The sequence below is a fragment of the Procambarus clarkii genome, chromosome 29, assembly GCF_040958095.1.
Source record: "Procambarus clarkii isolate CNS0578487 chromosome 29, FALCON_Pclarkii_2.0, whole genome shotgun sequence".
NCBI lineage: Eukaryota > Metazoa > Arthropoda > Malacostraca > Decapoda > Cambaridae > Procambarus > Procambarus clarkii.
The window spans coordinates 38,775,878-38,794,715 of record NC_091178.1 but is presented as its reverse complement, the minus strand read 5'-3'; the positions used below and the strand labels follow the sequence as shown (position 1 = coordinate 38,794,715).

The 18,838-nt window shown below is 45.1% G+C and overlaps 1 protein-coding gene across 1 annotated transcript in view; it reads right to left on the bottom strand.

The window, feature by feature from the left end:
- Nucleotides 1–848: 848 nt before the first annotated feature.
- Nucleotides 849–18,838, bottom strand: part of LOC123750980 (nephrin-like) — a 128,947-nt gene continuing 110,957 nt past the window's right edge. Inside the window, exons 3-4 of the mRNA XM_069333160.1 lie at nucleotides 2,330–2,474; nucleotides 849–916 (exon numbers count right to left, since the gene is read on the bottom strand). Coding sequence (XP_069189261.1) covers nucleotides 849–916; nucleotides 2,330–2,474 — 213 coding nt within the window. The remainder of the gene's footprint in view (nucleotides 917–2,329; nucleotides 2,475–18,838) is intronic.

Here is an 18,838-nt window from a genome sequence, read left to right as displayed (position 1 = left end):
AAAAGGTGATAGGGAGGAGGCACTTAACTACAGACCCGTATCACTGACAAGCATCCCCTGCAAAATACTTGAAAGAATAATTAGGCTAAGACTTGTTGAGCACCTGGAGAGCATTGGGTTTGTAAACAAGCACCAACATGGGTTCTGGACAGGGAAATCATGCCCAACAAATCTTTTAGAATTCTATGATAAAGTAACAAGGATAAGGCAGGACAGAGAAGGCTGGGCAGACTGCATATTTCTTGACTGCCAAAAGGCCTTTGATACAGTACCGCACATGAAACTGCTATACAAACTTGAGAGGCAGGCAGGAGTAAGCGGAAAGGCCCTAGTATGGGTGAAAAACTACCTAACAGGAAGGAGCCAGAGGGTAATGGTAAGGGGCGAGAAGTCGGACTGGCGAACAGTAACAAGTGGAGTACCTCAAGGATCGGTGCTGGGACCAATCCTCTTTCTAATTTACGTAAATGATATGTTTACAGGAGTGGAATCATACATGTCAATGTTTGCGGATGACGCAAAATTAATGAGAAGAGTTGTGACAGACGAGGATTGTAGGATCCTCCAAGAGGACTTAAACAGGTTGCAGAGATGGTCAGGGAAATGGCTACTGGAGTTTAACACCAGTAAATGTAAAGTTATGGAAATGGGATCAGGTGACAGGAGACCAAAGGGACAGTACACAATGAAGGGGAACAGCCTATCTGTAACGATTCGAGAAAGAGACCTGGGAGTGGATGTGAAACATAATCTAACTCCTGAGGCACATATAAATAGGATAACGACAGCAGCGTACTCTACACTGGCGAAAATTAGAACTTCATTCAGAAACATAAATGAGGAGGCTTTTAGGGCGCTTTACACTGCCTACGTGAGATCCGTCTTAGAGTATACCGCGCCATCATGAAGCCCCCACCTAAAGAAACACATAAAGAAACTGGAGAAGGTTCAGAGGTTTGCGACGAGGCTTGTCCCATAGTTACGAGGGATGGAATATGAAGAGCATCTGAAGGAACTGAACCTTACGACACTAGAGAAAAGAAGGGAGAGAGGAGATATGATAAGGACATATAAAATACTCAGGGGAATTGACAAAGTGGAAATAGATGAAACGTTCACACGTAATAATAACAGAACGAGGGGACATGGGTGGAAACTGGCAACTCAGATGAGTCACAGAGATGTTAAGAAGTTTTCTTTTAGCGTGAAAGTAGTGGAAAAATGGAGGCACTTGGGGAACAGGTTGTGGAAGCAAATACTATTCATACTTTTAAAACTAGGTATGATAGGGAAATGGGACAGGAGTCATTGCTGTAAACAACCGATAGCTGGAAAGGCGGGATCCAAGAGTCAATGCTCGATCCTGCAAGCACAAATAGGCGAGTACAAATAGGTGAGTACACACACACACACACACACACACACACACACACACACACACTCACACACACATGCGAGTTTCCTAGTGCAGTGAGCTGTGCCTTTTCCACAGCTTTTCATATATCTATAATAGTACATTAACTGGAATTTAATTAATGTACTATTAACTTAACTAACTTAACTACATATAAAAGGTCTATTTCCCAACCTGGTGTTAGAGGGACAAATTTTTTATCCGGGCGTAATAGACATAAATCGAGAAATTGTTTTTATGGGTTCTATCACTTCTTACAATTATGACAATCTTTTCTTCTAAAGTAATTGAACTTATAACAACCATTTTGTTCAATGAAAAAATTGGAGTATTGCAACTAACGAAGTAAAACAATAATTTTATTAATAATTTTGAAAGTGCGAAAATATTTAAACGCTTAGGTTATCATGTAAATGTATCTTATTAGGCCAAAGACAGTATATATTAGACCAAGGATTGTTTGGATGTTTTGGTTACATAGATTTCCACTTTTTCGAATGCCATTTCGACTAATTTAAAATACAATAAAAAAAATGTAAGTCCAAAATTTCCATTTTTTGTACGATTAACCAAATAGTTGCTAAAAGCTCTACCATCACTGGCAAATGGACTGAATTATCAACACCAGGACCTATAACATCAAAAAAATTTACCATCACTGATACACAAGGCCTCCCGACGCTCAGAGGTCACCCCCATCGCTCCAGTGTCACATCCCACCACCACCACCGCACCACAACTACACCACCACCACCACACCACCACCACCACCACCACACTACAACCACACAACAATCACATTACTACACGACCACATCCACACCACAACCACCACCACACCGCCACCACAATACCATACGACCACCACAACACACCACTACCACACCACCCCTACAAGAGAGCGTGAGGACTCACAGTGGACAGCGAGGGTGAGCTGGTGGTGGAGCACAGTGCCGGGCAGGTTAGGACTGAAGGCCTTGCACACGAGGGGCGCTCCGTGGTCCCCAGGCTCAGGGGTGAGCTTCACAGTGCTCACACTCACGTTACCCGCCACCGTCGTCTGTAACCAGGAGGAGGGAAGGCGGTTAGCACGTTGGGCAGGGGGGGAGAGAGAGAGAGAGAGAGAGAGAGAGAGAGAGAGAGAGAGAGAGAGAGAGAGAGAGAGAGAGAGAGAGAGAGAGAGAGAGAGAGAGAGAGAGAAATGAAAGAATTGAGTTTCTAGGAACAGGCTTCAGATGAGCTGAGGTAGGATAACAGCTCTTGCTTGCAGTTTCACTATGTACGTCATTTGACAGCCGTTGTGAACCCTAGACTTAGTTAAAAAAAAAAAGCGTCAAAAGGACAAAGACAAATGTAAATACATATAACATTCTTACATATAATTAAACTTATCACTAAAATTAATATAAAATTAAAATCGCCAGAGAAAATATGCTCACACACAAAGTCTCCATACACCTTCCCAAGTTAACACATCATTTACGAAGACTTAACAAATGAATCATTAGTGTTGTCAGTGGCAGTAACGAGCCAACAAAATGGTCCGCAACAGGAGTCCGTCATTTGTCACTGGCACGATGGCCGCCAATGTGTTATGCAATACCATATAAACGGTAACTAAAAATCTGCATTTCAGTTCCATAAATTTTGGGCTCAAAGTAATTTATTGGTTTACTTGTAACATAAAAAGTCCAAGTTTATATATATATATATATATATATATATATATATATATATATATATATATATATATATATATATATATATATATATATATATATATATATATATATTATATATATAATATAGATTACTAATTCTAACACGAATTTTCTCAATATTTCTTATGTTTCTTTTCACTGTCGATGGTAATTGAAAAATCAATTCTCCAAAATTTATTTTTATTTATAGTCTGACGCGACACTTGAACGCATTTCGTAATAACTTATTACATCTTATTACATACAGTCGTAAATATATTTCAAGATTTTAATAATCCATAGTACGTTATTAAATCCTGGAACGCCTAGGATTTCTACACCTTGAAAATGCATTGATATTAGAATAAGAATCCTGGTCCATCTGACTGCCTTGAATGAAGAAATGTCTTCCAGAATGCAAATGAATAAATGTTTAGAAGGATAGGAATGTGAGAATATATTTATATACCTGTATCATGAGCCTGTTAATGAAGAAAACTGCCGACGGCCCACTCCAGTCCTTCTAGCGGGCTCACTATACATCCACCCAAAGTTCAATTACGTTTATTGAGGCCATAAGATCCATCTCAAAAAACTAGAGTAGGTTAGGCCTTGACAGTGTAAATAACCTTCTATGAAGTGTGTTTAAGAAATTGTCCCCATAAATGTTTTTTACAAAATGCATGAACTGTACCTCGTAGTCCAGCGCAAGAGTAGGAATATGAGCAAATAAATAAAACCACTGTTATTCATTTTAACATTAAAGATCAAAAGCGCGATTATAAAAAAATATATTTATTTCTACATTTTTGGATATAAATAAAATATGACGATAAAAATAAGTACTGGAGAAAAACATTTGAGTAAAACATAGGAGTAAAACAACATCATTCAGTAAATATACGAAAAGACAAACATATTCAAGAAAATACACACTAGCGGAAATACATATACAAGAGAGTACAGTAAAAGGAAATACATTTACAGGGAAATACACATACAAAGAGAAGTATACGGACGGAAATAAAACTACAATAAAAAAATACACACAAACAAAAATATACAAAGAAAACTCTCACACAATAATACACACACACATAAGTAAATACACGTAAAAGCAAATACACATAAGGAAATACACGCACAATATATGGGTAAAATGATGATAAAGGTAGAGCAATCAAGGGACAAGAAGGGTATAAGGCCACCAGTCTAGAGTTGCAGGTCTGGCGCACAGTGCCGACACACCCAACTCCGGCCGAGCGGACAGCACGCTGGACTTGTGATCCTGTGGTCCTGGGTTCGATCCCAGGCGCCGGCGAGAAACAACGGGCAGAGTTTCTTTCACCCTATGCCCCTGTTACCTCGCAGTAAAATAGGTACCTGGGTGTTAGTCAGGTGTCACGGGCTGCTTCCTGGGGGTGGAGGCCTGGTCGAGGACCGGGCCGCGGGGACACTAAAAAGCCCCGAAATCATCTCAAGATAACCCGCCGCTGATGCTGAACTTGGCACACAAGCACTGACACGGGCGGCGCCTAGCCCTGAACACACATAAACTGCACTACAATACTGTTGCAGGAACTGCCTCATAGAAAGAATATATTCAAGACATATTGACATGACATATAATGTGAACAGTTTTCCTAATATTTCCTTGTTACATGTGGTCTGGTGTAGAGGTTTGAGAGGAGAGAATTTTTACATATCATAAGCAGACGTCTTTAGCTCAAGAGGAAGGTGTAGATTATATTTTCCTGTGACGAACTTTAGAGACCCAATTAGCTGAGGATTGTGCGATGTTTCAATGGTTCCATGAGCGTTATTGACAAGTTGACCCGGCACCCCAGGGAAGGCCGGAAGTTGCAGTTAGACAGTAGACAGATGTCTCTGGGATCCTTCCTATTATGGGAGGGGGGGGGCTGGAGGTCATTTGGTGGAGCTGCGGGCTACTGCACCTAGTAACAACCTAGTAAAACTTAGTAACACCCTAGGTTATTTGCATGAGAAATACCCAAAACAAGTGAGTTTACTCAACATTACACAGCTCCTCTTATTCCATATCACACCTGTACTTATATGTTTAGGGAAACATTATTAATTCTTTAAACTCGGCAGCTAATTGTGATTTGGAGTTACAAGAAGCTGAGCAGACAGTTGACCCTCAATATAAGATTATTACCTAGCTGTACATCAAGCTTTGTAGGCCTCCAGACAGCCGCCTTTGCGTGGCACTCAGAGGAACAGAGCCACACCTAATTTTGATGCTACAATGACACAGCCTTAGCAGGCCCCTTCAACAGGAACAGCTAAGCCCCTTTTTTGTACAATACTGTAGACATTGTATTTGTAATTATAAATAACATTTATAGCTATAATAATAGTAGATTAGACTACCATATGTGGTATGATTTATAATTTATATCCCCCTCCCTGTTCAGCTCGTTGATGCCGTGAGGGGGGGGGGGGGCTTAGTGGGCGGCTGCCTGAGTGTGATGCTCCTTGGGGCAGTCCTCTCTCCTTTTGTAGCCTTTGCTCTTGCTGCTGTCCTCTCTAATTCTGTTGAACGATTTTTACTTTTCCTTCTCTTTCGTTTTTCCCCCTTCTTCTCTAACCTGCTTGTCGTTTCCTGCCGACCTTTTGCTTGTTTCGGTTATTCCTTTGGACTTCTTCTATTTTGACGCCCGGGTGCTTGAGGAGGCATACTCTTGCACCCGTAGAACTGTAGACCCAACGCCGAGAGCGAGGGGAACCTTTTATTATCAATCCTCCTTTCATCACTGAACCCGATCTCGACGGACTGATGGTTCTTAAGGTGGCGTTTGTGTGGTATACTCACGACGCACCCCTAGGGGGCTCCGGCATGATCGGCGATAGTTTCTTGTTAGGTGTCCTGCCTCTAATTGCGGCTCCGTGGTGGGTGTGGGGGCATATTTGTGAATGAATGTTTTTCTTTCGTACTCATGTCAAATTCTGTTTCTCCTTTACCTTCTCAGACTCGTGAGGTGGGCAACCAAGCCCGCGAGTCGGTCCGTGTTGGAAGACCGGGCTCTGTTGCCTCTGCTACATTGGGCCCCGACCTTGCTCCTCCTTTAGCCTCTCTGACTACTCCCCTCGGCTCCCCTCCCTCCTCTGTGGTTGGGTCGAGCCCCAAGCCCCCAGTGGTGAATACATTGTCCCCTTGCACGGCTCAGTCTCTAGTTGTGACTACTGCACCTTTTAACCCCTCTCTCTCTGGAAATTCTCAATGCCGTCCTCGACACGGCCGCAATCGCTCGATTCCTTCCTGTTCTGATGCCTATCAAGCCTTGTTTGGTCTCGCTTCGTGGACCAATTACTTTGATCTCCTCCCTCTTGATTCTGCGCCTCCTGACGATTTCTACCTTCATAGGCACCTTGTTGATTCCGTAGATGCCTCTGTCACCTTCAATCCCACCCGTCTCGGTCCACGTGTTGTTGCTGCTCCTTCTCAGGATGCGGACTCCCACTTGGCTGCTTTATCCTGCCTTGGTGCGATCCCTGTTTGGGTCTCTAAGAACGCTTGGTTGAATGCCAGTGTTGGCACTATTCTCCTTCCGCCCCGTGTTGTAACCGGTGTTTGGATTCTGCATGACTGCCACGATGATATTCAGCATATCCTTGAAGCTCAGGGCCATTCTGTCCTCCAGGTAGACACGTTTACTCGTCCCCCTCGTGGTCTTCGCCGTCAGCCCCTTCGGGTTGTGAAGATTAATTTTGATGGTAGAACCCTTCCGTCCTCTGTCATTTTTGCTCATGCCAGGAGTACATTCCTTCTCCTAGGCTCTGTAACAAGTGCTGAAGGTTTGGGTATGGTGCCCTCCGCTGCTCTGGGACTGTCTCTGTCCTTTGTGTGGGGGCGAAGGTCACTCTAAGTCATAGTGAACTTCTCCCCAGGCTTTCAGCCTCAACTGCGGTGAGGCCCATCCTACCATCTCCCGTGAGTGTATCCATTACAAGCTTGAGGCAGCCGTCCTCAACTTCAACAGCCAATCGCTCTCCTAACGGCCGTCATGTGTGCTCTCGTTCAGCTTCTCCTGTTGAGACGCTGGAATCCGTTGCCCAGTACATAGTTGCTGGGACACCTGTCTCTTTAAGTCAGAAGCATAAGCCTGGCTCCTCTCCTTCCTCCTCCCCGGCGGGTAAGAAGGCTTCGCTTTCTTCCTCAGCTCCTACTTCTGACTCTATCACTCCTTCCCCTCCCATTTCGGTGGTTGCGCCCCGTGTTCCTGCTATGGAGGTTTCTTTGACCCCCGCTTCCCTCTCAGTTGCTGCCCTTGCTGAGGTGCGCTCCCCTCTTTCTACTCCCCCCTCTTCCTGCTACTGTCCTTGACTGCTCCTCTCGGTTGCCTCCTCCTCCTCCTCCGGACCCCGCCCGTCCACCTCTGGTCTGTTCTCCCGCCTCCTTCCCTCCATCTTTGCTCAGTTTACCCATGCCCCCTAACCCTGACTTTGCTGACCCTGATATTCTTTAATGTGCTATGTTTCTCTTTTGCCTTTGTTTCTTCCTTGTTCTCTGTTGTTGTCCTTTCTCTTCTCGTCGATGTCTATTCTTCAATGGAACGTTTGGGGTTATTACACCATTTTCCTTGAACTCCAACTTCTGATTTCGTGGTTTCTGCCCCTTTGTGTCTGTCTTCAGGAGCCGATGCTTGGTGCTCGTCCTAGTCGCTTTCGTGGCTATTCCTTTCTCTCCCCCCCCCCCCCAGCAACAAAGGCTCCTAACTCTTCTGCTATCTTGATTCCCTCCAATGTTCCCTTTGTCCCTTTACTTTTTCCTTCACCTCTCCTTTGTTCTGCTGCTCGTATCTTTGTGGGGATATGGTACAGCGTTTGTTCCATTTATCTTCCCCCTGAGTGTCCCGCTTTCTCTTCCTGATCTGAAACACCTACTGGACTCCTTGCCGGAGCCTGTGCTCCTGCTGGGTGACTTCAATTGTCGTCATTCTCTTTGGGGTGATGTGCTGACAAACACCCGGGGTCGCCTTCTTGAGCCGTTTCTCCTCTCTTCTTCCTTGTCTCTTCTGAATTCTGGTGAGCCCACGCATTTGGACTCTCGAACTAGCACTCTTTCCTGTCTTGATCTTTCTCTTTGCTTGTCTTCTCTTTACTTAGATTTCACGTGGCAGGTTCTTAATGACCTCCATGGCAGTGACCATTTCCCCATCCTTGTTACCTTTTTACTTTTCACCATCCCCTCTTCTTCCCTAGGTGGCAGTTTGCTAAAGCGGACTGGAACCTATTTACCCTCAGTGCTGCTCTCTCTGACCTCTCCCATCTGCCTTTCCTTAGCTCTCTCCTCCTTTTTCATGACAATGTCTTCGACGTTGCCCTCCGCTCTATTCCTCGCTCTTCCTCTCGGGGTCCACGGAAATGCGTGGTAGAATGCAGACTGTGCTCAGGCTGTCCACTGTAAGCGTGCAGCCTGGAAGAGGCACCGCCGTCGGCAGACGGCCGATTCCTTTCTTTTCTTTCGGAAGGCGAGTGCGGCTGCCCGTAGGGCCATCTGTACGGCTAAACGTGAATCTTGGGCATCTTATGTCTCCACCATTACGTTCGAAACTCCTCTGCCTCAGATCAGGAAGCGTATCCGCAAGATAGCGGGTAAGTTCGTTCCCAATGTTTCACCGGTCCTTCACCTCCGTGGTACTCTTGTGGCAGACCCATTGCAGGTAGCTACCGAACTGGGTTCCCACTTTTCTTCTGTTAGCTCTGGTCTTCATCTTCCCCAATCTTTCCTTCTTCGTAAACCTGACCCTGAATCTTGTCCTTTAGATTTCTGCACTCGTCTTCGACTTCCCTATAACGATCCTTTCTCTAACGATCCTTTCTCTCTCTCTGAACTTCGTTCTGCCCTGGCCCTCTGCGGTTCTACGGCGGCGGGCTCCGATGGCATTCATTATGAGATGCTTTGCCATCTCCCTCCATGCACGTCTCTGTATTTACTGAGTCTGTATAATCGGATCTGGGAGTCGTCGTCAGTCTCTGAGATTTGGGAGCGGTGTCCCATACTTCTTGGGGGGCAGATAGGCGCACTCTCCTTGCTTTACATTCCTCTCGTCCTGTCTATGCTCGATTATGGTTACCCTGCTTACTCGTCTGCTTCTCCTTCTACTCTTCGCCGTCTTGATGCTTTGCACCATACTGGGTTGCGCCTCAGTTCTGGTGCCTTTCGTTCGACTCCCGTCCTCAGCATGTATGTTGACACTGGCTTCCTCTCTCTCCAGGACCGCCGTGATCGCTTCTATCTTTGCTATATTGCGCGGTCCTTGCAACATCCTTCGTCTCGCCTCTGTCGTTCCTTAACCTTTACCCTTCCTGCGGTTCCTGTTCCTCTTCACCACCTCCCTCTTTCTGTTCGGTTATCTCGCTTACAGGATTCTCTTTCCGTTCGTATTTCTACTATTTCTCTTCGTGTTGTTCCTTCTTTGCCTCCATGGAGAGTCTCCCTTTCGCTATTGTGTACATCCTTGACCCGCATCACTAAAGCTTTTACCCCTCTTTTGTTCTAAAATGCCTTTTCCTTGAGCACTTTTTTCTCACTCCCACTCTGTTTCCGTCTTCACTGATGGGTATAAGTCTGCGGACGGAGTTGGCTATTCTGTTGTTTTCCCTGATCACACTTATATGTGTCGCTTACCTCTGGAGACCAGCATCTTCACAGCGAAGCTTTATGCAATTCTCTATGCTCCTCGTCTCCTGCTCTCTCACTGTCAATCTTCCTTTGTAGTTGTTGTTGACTCTCGTAGTGCCCTCATGGCTCTCGGGTCTTTTAATCCGGTTCATCCAGTGGTTGTCGAGATCCAGCATTGGCTGTTTCTTGTTCACAGTAAATTTAAGTCGGTTGAGTTTTGTTGGGTTCCCCAGCCATATTGATGTGTCTTTAAATGAGCGTGAGGATGCTGCCGCCAGGGAAGCTGTCCGCTCTTGTCCCATCTCTCATAAAGGTATTCTTTATTCTGACTTTTATCCGGTTATCCATTCCTCCATCCTTACCCGTTGGCAGGCTTATTGGTCGTCTGTTACTGGTAACAAACTACGTTCTCTTAAAAGTTGTGTGTCCTCGTGGCCGTCCTCCAACCACCGTAACCGGCGATGGGAAACGGCTCTGGCGAGGTTGCGTATTGGCCATACTCGCTTAACTCATGGTCACTTGATAGAGCGCTGCCCTGCACTTTATTGTCCCTCTTATGGTCCAGCATATCCTTGTTGAATGTCCTGACTTCTGGGACGAGCATGTGTCCTATTTTCCGACCGACCCCCACGGTCGCTTATCGCTCAATAGCATTCAGATGACTCAGATACTTTTGATATTGTTCGCCTTATGCGTTTCTGTTCTCGTATTGGAATCCTTGGTGATATTTAGCGCCCTCTGATTATCCCGCACATTAGATGGTGCTATATAGCCTTCCCGGTTTGGTGCCTTCTTTTTGATAATTACATACTTACTTTCCTAAATCTAAACTTATCCAATTTATACCCATTGTTTCGGGTTCTGTCTTGTGTTGATACTTTTTAATACCTATTAATATTCCCTTTGTTATGTCCATGCATCCTCTATCATCATCCTCTATCATAAACCTCTATCATGTCACCCCGATCTCCATGGAAATAAATGCGTTGAGCTCCGTTTCACTCTCTCCACAAACAATACAAAAGCATACTCGCATCAAAAGCAGAATGAAAATGAAGAACTTCAAATTAATGAGTAACACTTGAATGGGTTGACCACTACAGTTAACTTGGCGTCACTGTCGGTTCTAACAAAAGGGAAGAAAGAGGAGCTCAACCAACTCATAGGAACATGCAAAAGTCGACTCGGGGCACTGAAAGCTATGACCTGGAATGGACATGAAGCCTCTATTGCCGTCCTTAAAATTATGCACACATCCTATGTGCGCTCCGTCATTCACTATGCCGCCACTAGCTTTATGTTCCTACTCCGAAAGCAATATGAAAAATCTCGAAAGCATACAGAATGAAGCCATGACAATCATTCGTGGAGTTCCAAGAAGTGCTAAATCGTATAATCTACGAGAAGAGTTGTCCCCTCCCCCAGTGTTAAAAGCAGAATTATGGAACTGAATTATATCCTTGCCAGAGAATGTTAGGATAGCCAGAGATCCCTATTACAATGATATTGCTAAGAAAAAACTGAGTTCTGTGCAACTTTCAGGGGGAATCAGGAGAAGCAAAAAATGAAATCACAGATCAGTCTGCAACCTCGAAGAACTTCACCTGCTTGAGCAAGCTCGTGAGATCCTGCCTGTAGAGAGGTTACCTCCCTGGGAGGATGACTCATGCAGGATTATCATCAATGAAATGGCAACGAAAAAATCCAAAATGATACCACAAGAATTGAGGTACAAATATCTCTGGGAAATTTATAAAGAAACCGGAGATGAACTAGATAAAATTTACACTGATTGGTCAATTATCCTGCCAATGATAGGGCTGGTGCAGCATTCACTGTAGTTAGGAATCATGCCTTTCAACGCAGAAATGAAGAGAAAGCGCGTATTGAGAACCATATCTCTTCAACGCAAGCGGAACTAACTGCCATTGTTATGGCGTTAAGATTCCTTGAACGAAACACTAATGGCACAGTGATCTGAACTGACTCAAAAGCTGTGCTACAAAGCCTAAGTAAAAATCCGACCGAAAATCTTGCGATAGTAGCTAAAATTATGAGAGCTGTGAGGGTACTAATCAACCACGGAAGAGTCGTAAAGTTTTTGTGGATCCCCTCCCATGTTGGGATATGTGGGAATGAACGAGCAGATGTGCTGGCTGCTGAAGACAATGAAGGAGACCATATTGAATACTTCATACCCAAAACTCTGCTACAAATTTGAGGTATGCAACATCACCGTGACAAGGTAACTGAGGAAAGGAGGATAGAAGCACAAACCAGTGAATCTATAAGTTTTTACAACATGGTTGCAGCTGACAAACCAAATCATTATGGACGAAGAGGAGGTAGCCGCGGGAGAGAATCAATAATAGCGAGAACCTGTCTTGGATACAAATATCCATGGCGATTTGGAATGAAGACAATAGCTGAGCAGCAGAGTTGCAGAATCTGTCATGAGAGTGACGAACACCGCCTTGACCACTACCTGAAAAAATGGGGACACCTGAGAGAAATTAGAAATATGTGTAGAATAATAAACCCCAGATTGAGTTAGGAAAACACTATTTGTCAAATATTGATACTGTTCTTAAGAGATTCCCCCATTTTGCACCCGCAAGATAACGTAAGATTTTAAGGGTTGACAGATGTTAATCTTCTTCTTTGAAAAGCTGTCTACTTGAGACAGTTAAGCAAGTCCCAGTTGTATCTGCGTACAAGTGACAGGATGGACAACCCAGCCGGTTTTCTTCCAATTGGGGAGTGTTGTACATGCTGCCATGGTGGTATGTCCATTCACAGGATAAGTTTCGCTGCCAAATAAACTCGCCCCTTGGGGCAAAAATTAAAAATTAAAAAAAAAAATCGTCTGTTTCCACTGTTTCAATTCCCTCGAGTACTTTATACATTCATATCATATCCCCTCTCTCCCTTTTTTCTAGTGTCGTAAGGGTCAGTTCCTTCACGAGCTCTTCATATCCCATCCCTCGTAACTCTGGGACGAGCCTCGTCGCAAACTTCTGAACTTTTTCCAGTTTCCTTAAGTGTTTCATCAGGTGGGGACTCCATGATGGCACGGCATACTCCAAGACTGGTCTCACGTAGGCAGTGTAAAGGGCCCTAAATGCCTCCTTACTTAGGTTTCTGAATGATGTTCTAACTTTTGTCAGTGTAAAGTACGCACCTGTCGTTATCCTATTTATATGTGCCTCAGGAGTTAGATTAGGTGTTATGTCCACTCCCAGGTCTCTTACTCGAATGGTCACAGGTAGGCAGTTCCCCTCAATCGTGTACTGTCCCTTTGTCTCCTATCACCTGATCCCATTTCCATAACATTGCATTTGCATGTGGTGAACTACAGTAGCCATTTCCTCTGACCATCTCTGCAACCTGTTCAAGTCCTCTTGGAGGATCCTGCAATGCTCATCTTTCACAACTGTTCTCATTAATTTTACATCATCCGAGAACATCGATATACGACTCGACTCCTGTAAACATGTCGTTAACGTATATTAGAAATAGAACTGGTCCCACCACCGATCCTTTAGGTACTCCACTCGTTACTGTTCGCCAGTTCGACTTCTCGTCCCTTACCGTTTCTCTCTGGCTTCTTCCTTTTAGGTAGTTCCTTACCCCATGCTGGGGTCTTTCTGCTTACTCCTGCCTGCCTCTCAAGGGTATCTGTGTACTTACCTAGTTATGCTTGCGGAGGTTCAGCTCTGGCTCTTTAGTCCCACCTCTCATCTGTCAATCAACTAATGTACAGGTTCCTGAGCGTATTGGGCTCTATCATATCTACACTTAAAGCTGTGTATAGAATCAGCCTCCACCACATCACCTCCTAATGCACTCCATTTGTCTACTACTCTGACACTGAAAAAATTCTTCCTAACGTCTCTATGGCTCATTTGGGCACTCAATTTCCACCTGTGTCCCCTAGTGCATGGTCCCCTTGTGTTAAATAGTCTGTCTGTATCTACCTAATCAATTCCTCAGAGAATCTTGTATGTGGTGATCATGTCCCCTCTAACTCTTCTGTCTTTCAGCAACGTGAGGTTTAATTCCCGTAATCTCTCCTTGTAGCTTATACCTCTCAGATCGGGTACTAGTCTAGTGGCAAATCTTGAAACCTCTTACAGTTTAGTCTTATGCTTGACTAGATATAGACTCCATGCTGGAGCCGCATACTCCAGGATTGGTCTGACATATGTGGTATACAGAGTTTCTATAAAGGCCATTCTTATGTTAGCCAACCTGGCATATGCCGCAGATGTTATCCTCTTAATATGGGCTAAAAGGGACAGGTCTGCCGTGATATCAACCCCCAGGTCTTTCTCTCTCTCTGACTCTTGAAGTATTTCATCTCCCAAGTGATACCTTGTATCTGGTCTCCTGCTTCCTACCCCTATCTTCATTACATTACATATGCTTGGTTTAAACTCTAACAGCCATTTGTTCGACCATTCCTGCACCTTGTCCAGGTCTTCTTGAAGCCTCAAGCTGTCCTCCTCTGTCATAATCCTTCTCATAATTTTGGCGTCGTCAGCAAACATTGAGAGGAATGAGTCTATACTCTCTGGGAGATCATTTACGTATATCAGAAACAGGATAGGTCCAAGCACAGAGCTCTGTGGGACTCCACTGCTGACATCACGCCATTCTGAGGTCTCACCCCTCACTATAACTCTCTGCTTCCTATTGCTTAGGTACTCCCTTATCCACTGGAGCGCCCTACCAGTTACTAATGCCTGTTTCTCCAGCTTATGCATCAACCTTTTATGGGGTACTGTGTCAAAGACTTTCCGACAGTCCAAAAAAATGCAGTCCGCCCATCCTTCTCTTTCTTGCTTAATCTTTGTCACCTGATTGTAGAATTCTATCAAGCCTGTAAGGCAAGATTTACCCTCCCTGAACCCATGTTGATGGGTTGTCACGAAGTCTCTTCTCTCCAGATGTGTTACTAGGTTTTTTCTCACAATCTTCTCCATCACCTTGCATGGTATACAAGTTAAGGACACTGGCCTGTAGTTCAGTGCCTCTTGTCTGTCACCCTTTTTAAATATTGGTACTACATTAGCAGTCTTCCATATTTCTGGTAGGTCTCCCGTTTCCAGTGACCTACTATACACTATGGAGAGTGGCAAGCAAAGTGCTCCTGCACACTCTTTCAATACCCATGGTGAGATTCCATCCAGCCCTACAGCCTTTCTCACATCCAGCTCCAATAGGTGCTTCTTGACCTCATCTCTTGTAATTTCGAACCTTTCCTAGGTCACCTGGTTTGCTGCCACCTCTCCTAGCGCTGTGACTTCTCCCTGTTCTATTATAAAGACCTCCTGGAACCTTTTGTTGAGTTCTTCACACACCTCTTTGTCATTCTCTGTGTACCTGTCCTCGCCAACCCTCAGTTTCATCACCTGTTCCTTCACTGTTGTCTTCCTCCTGATGTGACTGTGTAGTAGCTTTGGTTCGGTCTTGGCTTTATTAGCTATATCATTTTCATACCTTTTCTCAGCTGCTCTTCTCACACTAACATACTCGTTCCTGGTTCTCTGGTATCTCTCTCTACTTTCTGGTGTTCTGTTATTACGGAAGTTCCTCCATGCCCTTTTGTTCAGCTCCTTTGCTTTCATACTATCCCTATTAAACCACGGATTTTTCCTTTGCTTCTCGGTTTTTTCCTGTCGAGCTGGGACAAACCTGCTTTCAGCATCCTGACATTTTTGGGTGACATAGTCCATCATGTCTTGTACGGACTTGGTTCCGAGTTCTGTGTTCCAATGTATATCCCATAGGAATTTATTCATCTCCTCATAGTTCCCTTTCGGTACGCCAGGCCTTTGTTTCCCAGTTCTTTTTTGGGGGTGATTATTCCTAGCTCAAACAGGTACTCAAAGCTCAATACACTAGGATCACTCGTTCCCAAGGGGGTTTCCAACTTAACTTCCCTTATATCCGACTCATTTAGGGTAAATATCAGATCAAGCAAGGCTGGTTCATCCCCTCCTCTCATTCTTGTCGGTCCCTTGACGTGTTGACTTAGAAAGTTTCTTGTTGCCACATCCAGCAGCTTAGCTCACCATGTGTCTGGGCCTCCATGTGGGTCTCTGTTACCCTTATCTATCTTCCCATGGTTGAAGTCTCCCATGATTAGTAGCCTGGATCCGTCCCTGCTAGCCACAGAAGCTGCTCTCTCTATTATATTGATGGTGGCCAAGTTGTTTCTATCATATTAATGTCTGGGTCTTCTGTCATTCGGTGGGGGTTATATATGACTACTACTATAATTTTCTGTCCTCCAGTTGCTGTGGTGCCTGATATGTAGTCACTGAAACCTTCACAATTCTGAATTACCATCTCTTCGAAACTCCAACCTTCTCTTAGTAGCAAAGCTACACCACCTCCTCCTCTCCCTTCTCTCTCTTTCCTCACTACATAGTAGCCCTGTGGAAATACTGCGTTTGTTATGGTGTTTGTTAGCTTTGTTTCTGTGAGTGCTATTATGTCTGGGTTTTCTTCTAGTGCCCATTCTCCAAGTTCACTTGTTTTATTTATAATCCCATCTATGTTAGTGTACATTGCCTTGAAGCTCACTTTCTTCAGTTCATTTTCTTGTCACTTTCTTGGCGAGCATTCTGCTGGTGTGGGAAGCTGTTCCGTGGGTGAGAGGATCTGTGAGGTGATTTGCAGGGTGTCAGAGGAGTTTGGGGTGAGGGGTGGGGGTTTAAGGGAAGGGAGGACAGGTAGAATGTGGGTTAAGGAGATGGGGGGGACATGGAGGATACGGGGTGAGGGGGGAGGAGGGATAGGGAGGGTATGTGATGAAGGGGGAGGGGGGACAGGGGGTGAAAGGTTGGATGGGGGACATGATGGGTATGGGGAAGGGGTGACAGGGTAAGAATGGGGTGGGGGGGAGGGAGGGTTGGGTGGTGGCAGGTTGGGTGAGGGGAAGGGAGGGTTTCTATGCAGAGGGGGGTGGTGGTGTTGCCCTCCCCTCTGGTGTTGCTGGGATGCTGGTTTTGGGTTCTCCTCTTGTCTCTGGGACTGTTGTGTTGAGGGCTGTGATTTCCTGGTTTGCTCCTCTCTCCCTGTGCTTCCTCCTTGCCTCTGCTGCCCTGGCTCTCTCCTCCTTCGTCCTGTCCCTCTGCAGGAATACTTTTTTGTATCCCTCCACATGCTGCAGTCGACAGTGTGTGTGTGTGTGTGTGTGTGTGTGTGTGTGTACTCACCTAGTTGTACTCACCCAGTTGCGCTTGCGGGGGTTGAGCTCTGGCTCTTTGGTCCCGCCTCTCAACCGTCAATCAACTGGTGTACAGGTTCCTGAGCCTATTGGGCTCTATTATATCTATACTTGAAACTGTGTATGGAGTCAGCCTCCACCACATTGCTTCCTAATGCATTCCATTTGTCAACCACTCTGACACTAAAAAAGTTCTTTCTAATATCTCTGTGGCTCATTTGGGCACTCAGTTTCCACCTGTGTCCCCTAGTGCGTGTGCCCCTTGTGTTAAATAGCCTGTCTTTATCAACCCTGTCGATTTCCTTGAGAATCTTGAATGTGGTGATCATGTCCCCCCTAACTCTTTTGTCTTCCAACGAAGTGAGGTTCAATTCCCGTAGTCTCTCCTCGTAGCTCATACCTCTCAGCTAGGGTACTAGTCTGGTGGCAAACCTTTGAACCTTTTCCAGTTTAGTCTTATGCTTGACTAGATATGGACTCCATGCTGGAGCCGCATACTCCAGGATTGGTCTGACATATGTGGTTTATAATGTTCTGAAAGATTCCTTACACAAGTTTCTAAAGGCCGTTCTTATGTTAGCCAACCTGGCATATGCTGCTGATGTTATCCTCTTGATATGAGCTTCAGGGGACAGGTCTGGCGTGATATCAACCCCCAGGTCTTTCTCTCTCTCTGACTCTGGAAGTATTTCATCTCCCAAGTGATACCTTGTATCTGGTCTCCTGCTTCCTACTCCTATCTTCATTACATTACATTTGCTTGGGTTAAACTCTAACATCCATTTGTTCGATCATTCCTGCAGCTTGTCCAGGTCTTCTTGAAGCCTCAAGCTGTCCTCCTCTGTCTTAATCCTTCTCATAATTTTGGCGTCGTCAGCAAACATTGAGAGGAATGAGTCTATACCCTCCGGGAGATCATTTACGTATATCAGAAACAGGATAGGTCCAGGCACAGAGCCCTGTGGGACTCCACTGGTGACTTCCCGCCATTCTGAGGTCTCTCCCCTCACTATAACTCTGCTTCCTATTGCTTAGGTACTCCCTTATCCACTGGAGCGCCCTACCAGTTACTCCTGCCTGTTTTCCAGCTTATGCATCAACCTTTTATGGGGTACTGTGTCAAAGGCTTTCCGACAGTCCAAAAAAATGCAGTCTGCCCATCCTTCTCTTTCTTGCTTAATCTTTGTCACCTGATCATAGAATTCTATCAAGCCTGTAAGGCAAGATTTACCCTCCCTGAACCCATGTTGATGGGTTGTCACGAAGTCTCTTCTCTCCAGATGTGTTACTAGGTTTTTTCTCACAATCTTCTCCATCACCTTGCATGGTATACAAGTTAAGGACACTGGCCTGTAGTTCAGTGCCTCTTGTCTGTCACCCTTTTTAAATATTGGTACTACATTAGCAGTCTTCCATACTTCTGGTAGGTCTCCCGTTTCCAGTGACCTACTATACACTATGGAGAGTGGCAAGCAAAGTGCTCCTGCACACTCTTTCAATACCCATGGTGAGATTCCATTCGGTCCAACAGCTTTTCTCACATCCAGCTCTAATAGGTGTTCTTGACCTCATCTCTTGTAATTTCGAACCTTTCCAAGGCCACTTGGAAAGGTTCACACACTTGTGTGTGTGTGTGTGTGTGTGTGTGTGTGTGTGTGTGTGTGTGTGTGTGTGTGTGTGTGTGTGTGTGTGTGTCTATTCACCTAGTTGTGCTTGCAGAGGTTGAGCTTTGGCTCTTTGGTCCCGCCTCTCAACCTTCTATCAACTGGTGCACAGATTCCTGATCCTATTGGGCTCTATCATAACTACATTTGAAAATATGAATAGAGTCTGCCTTT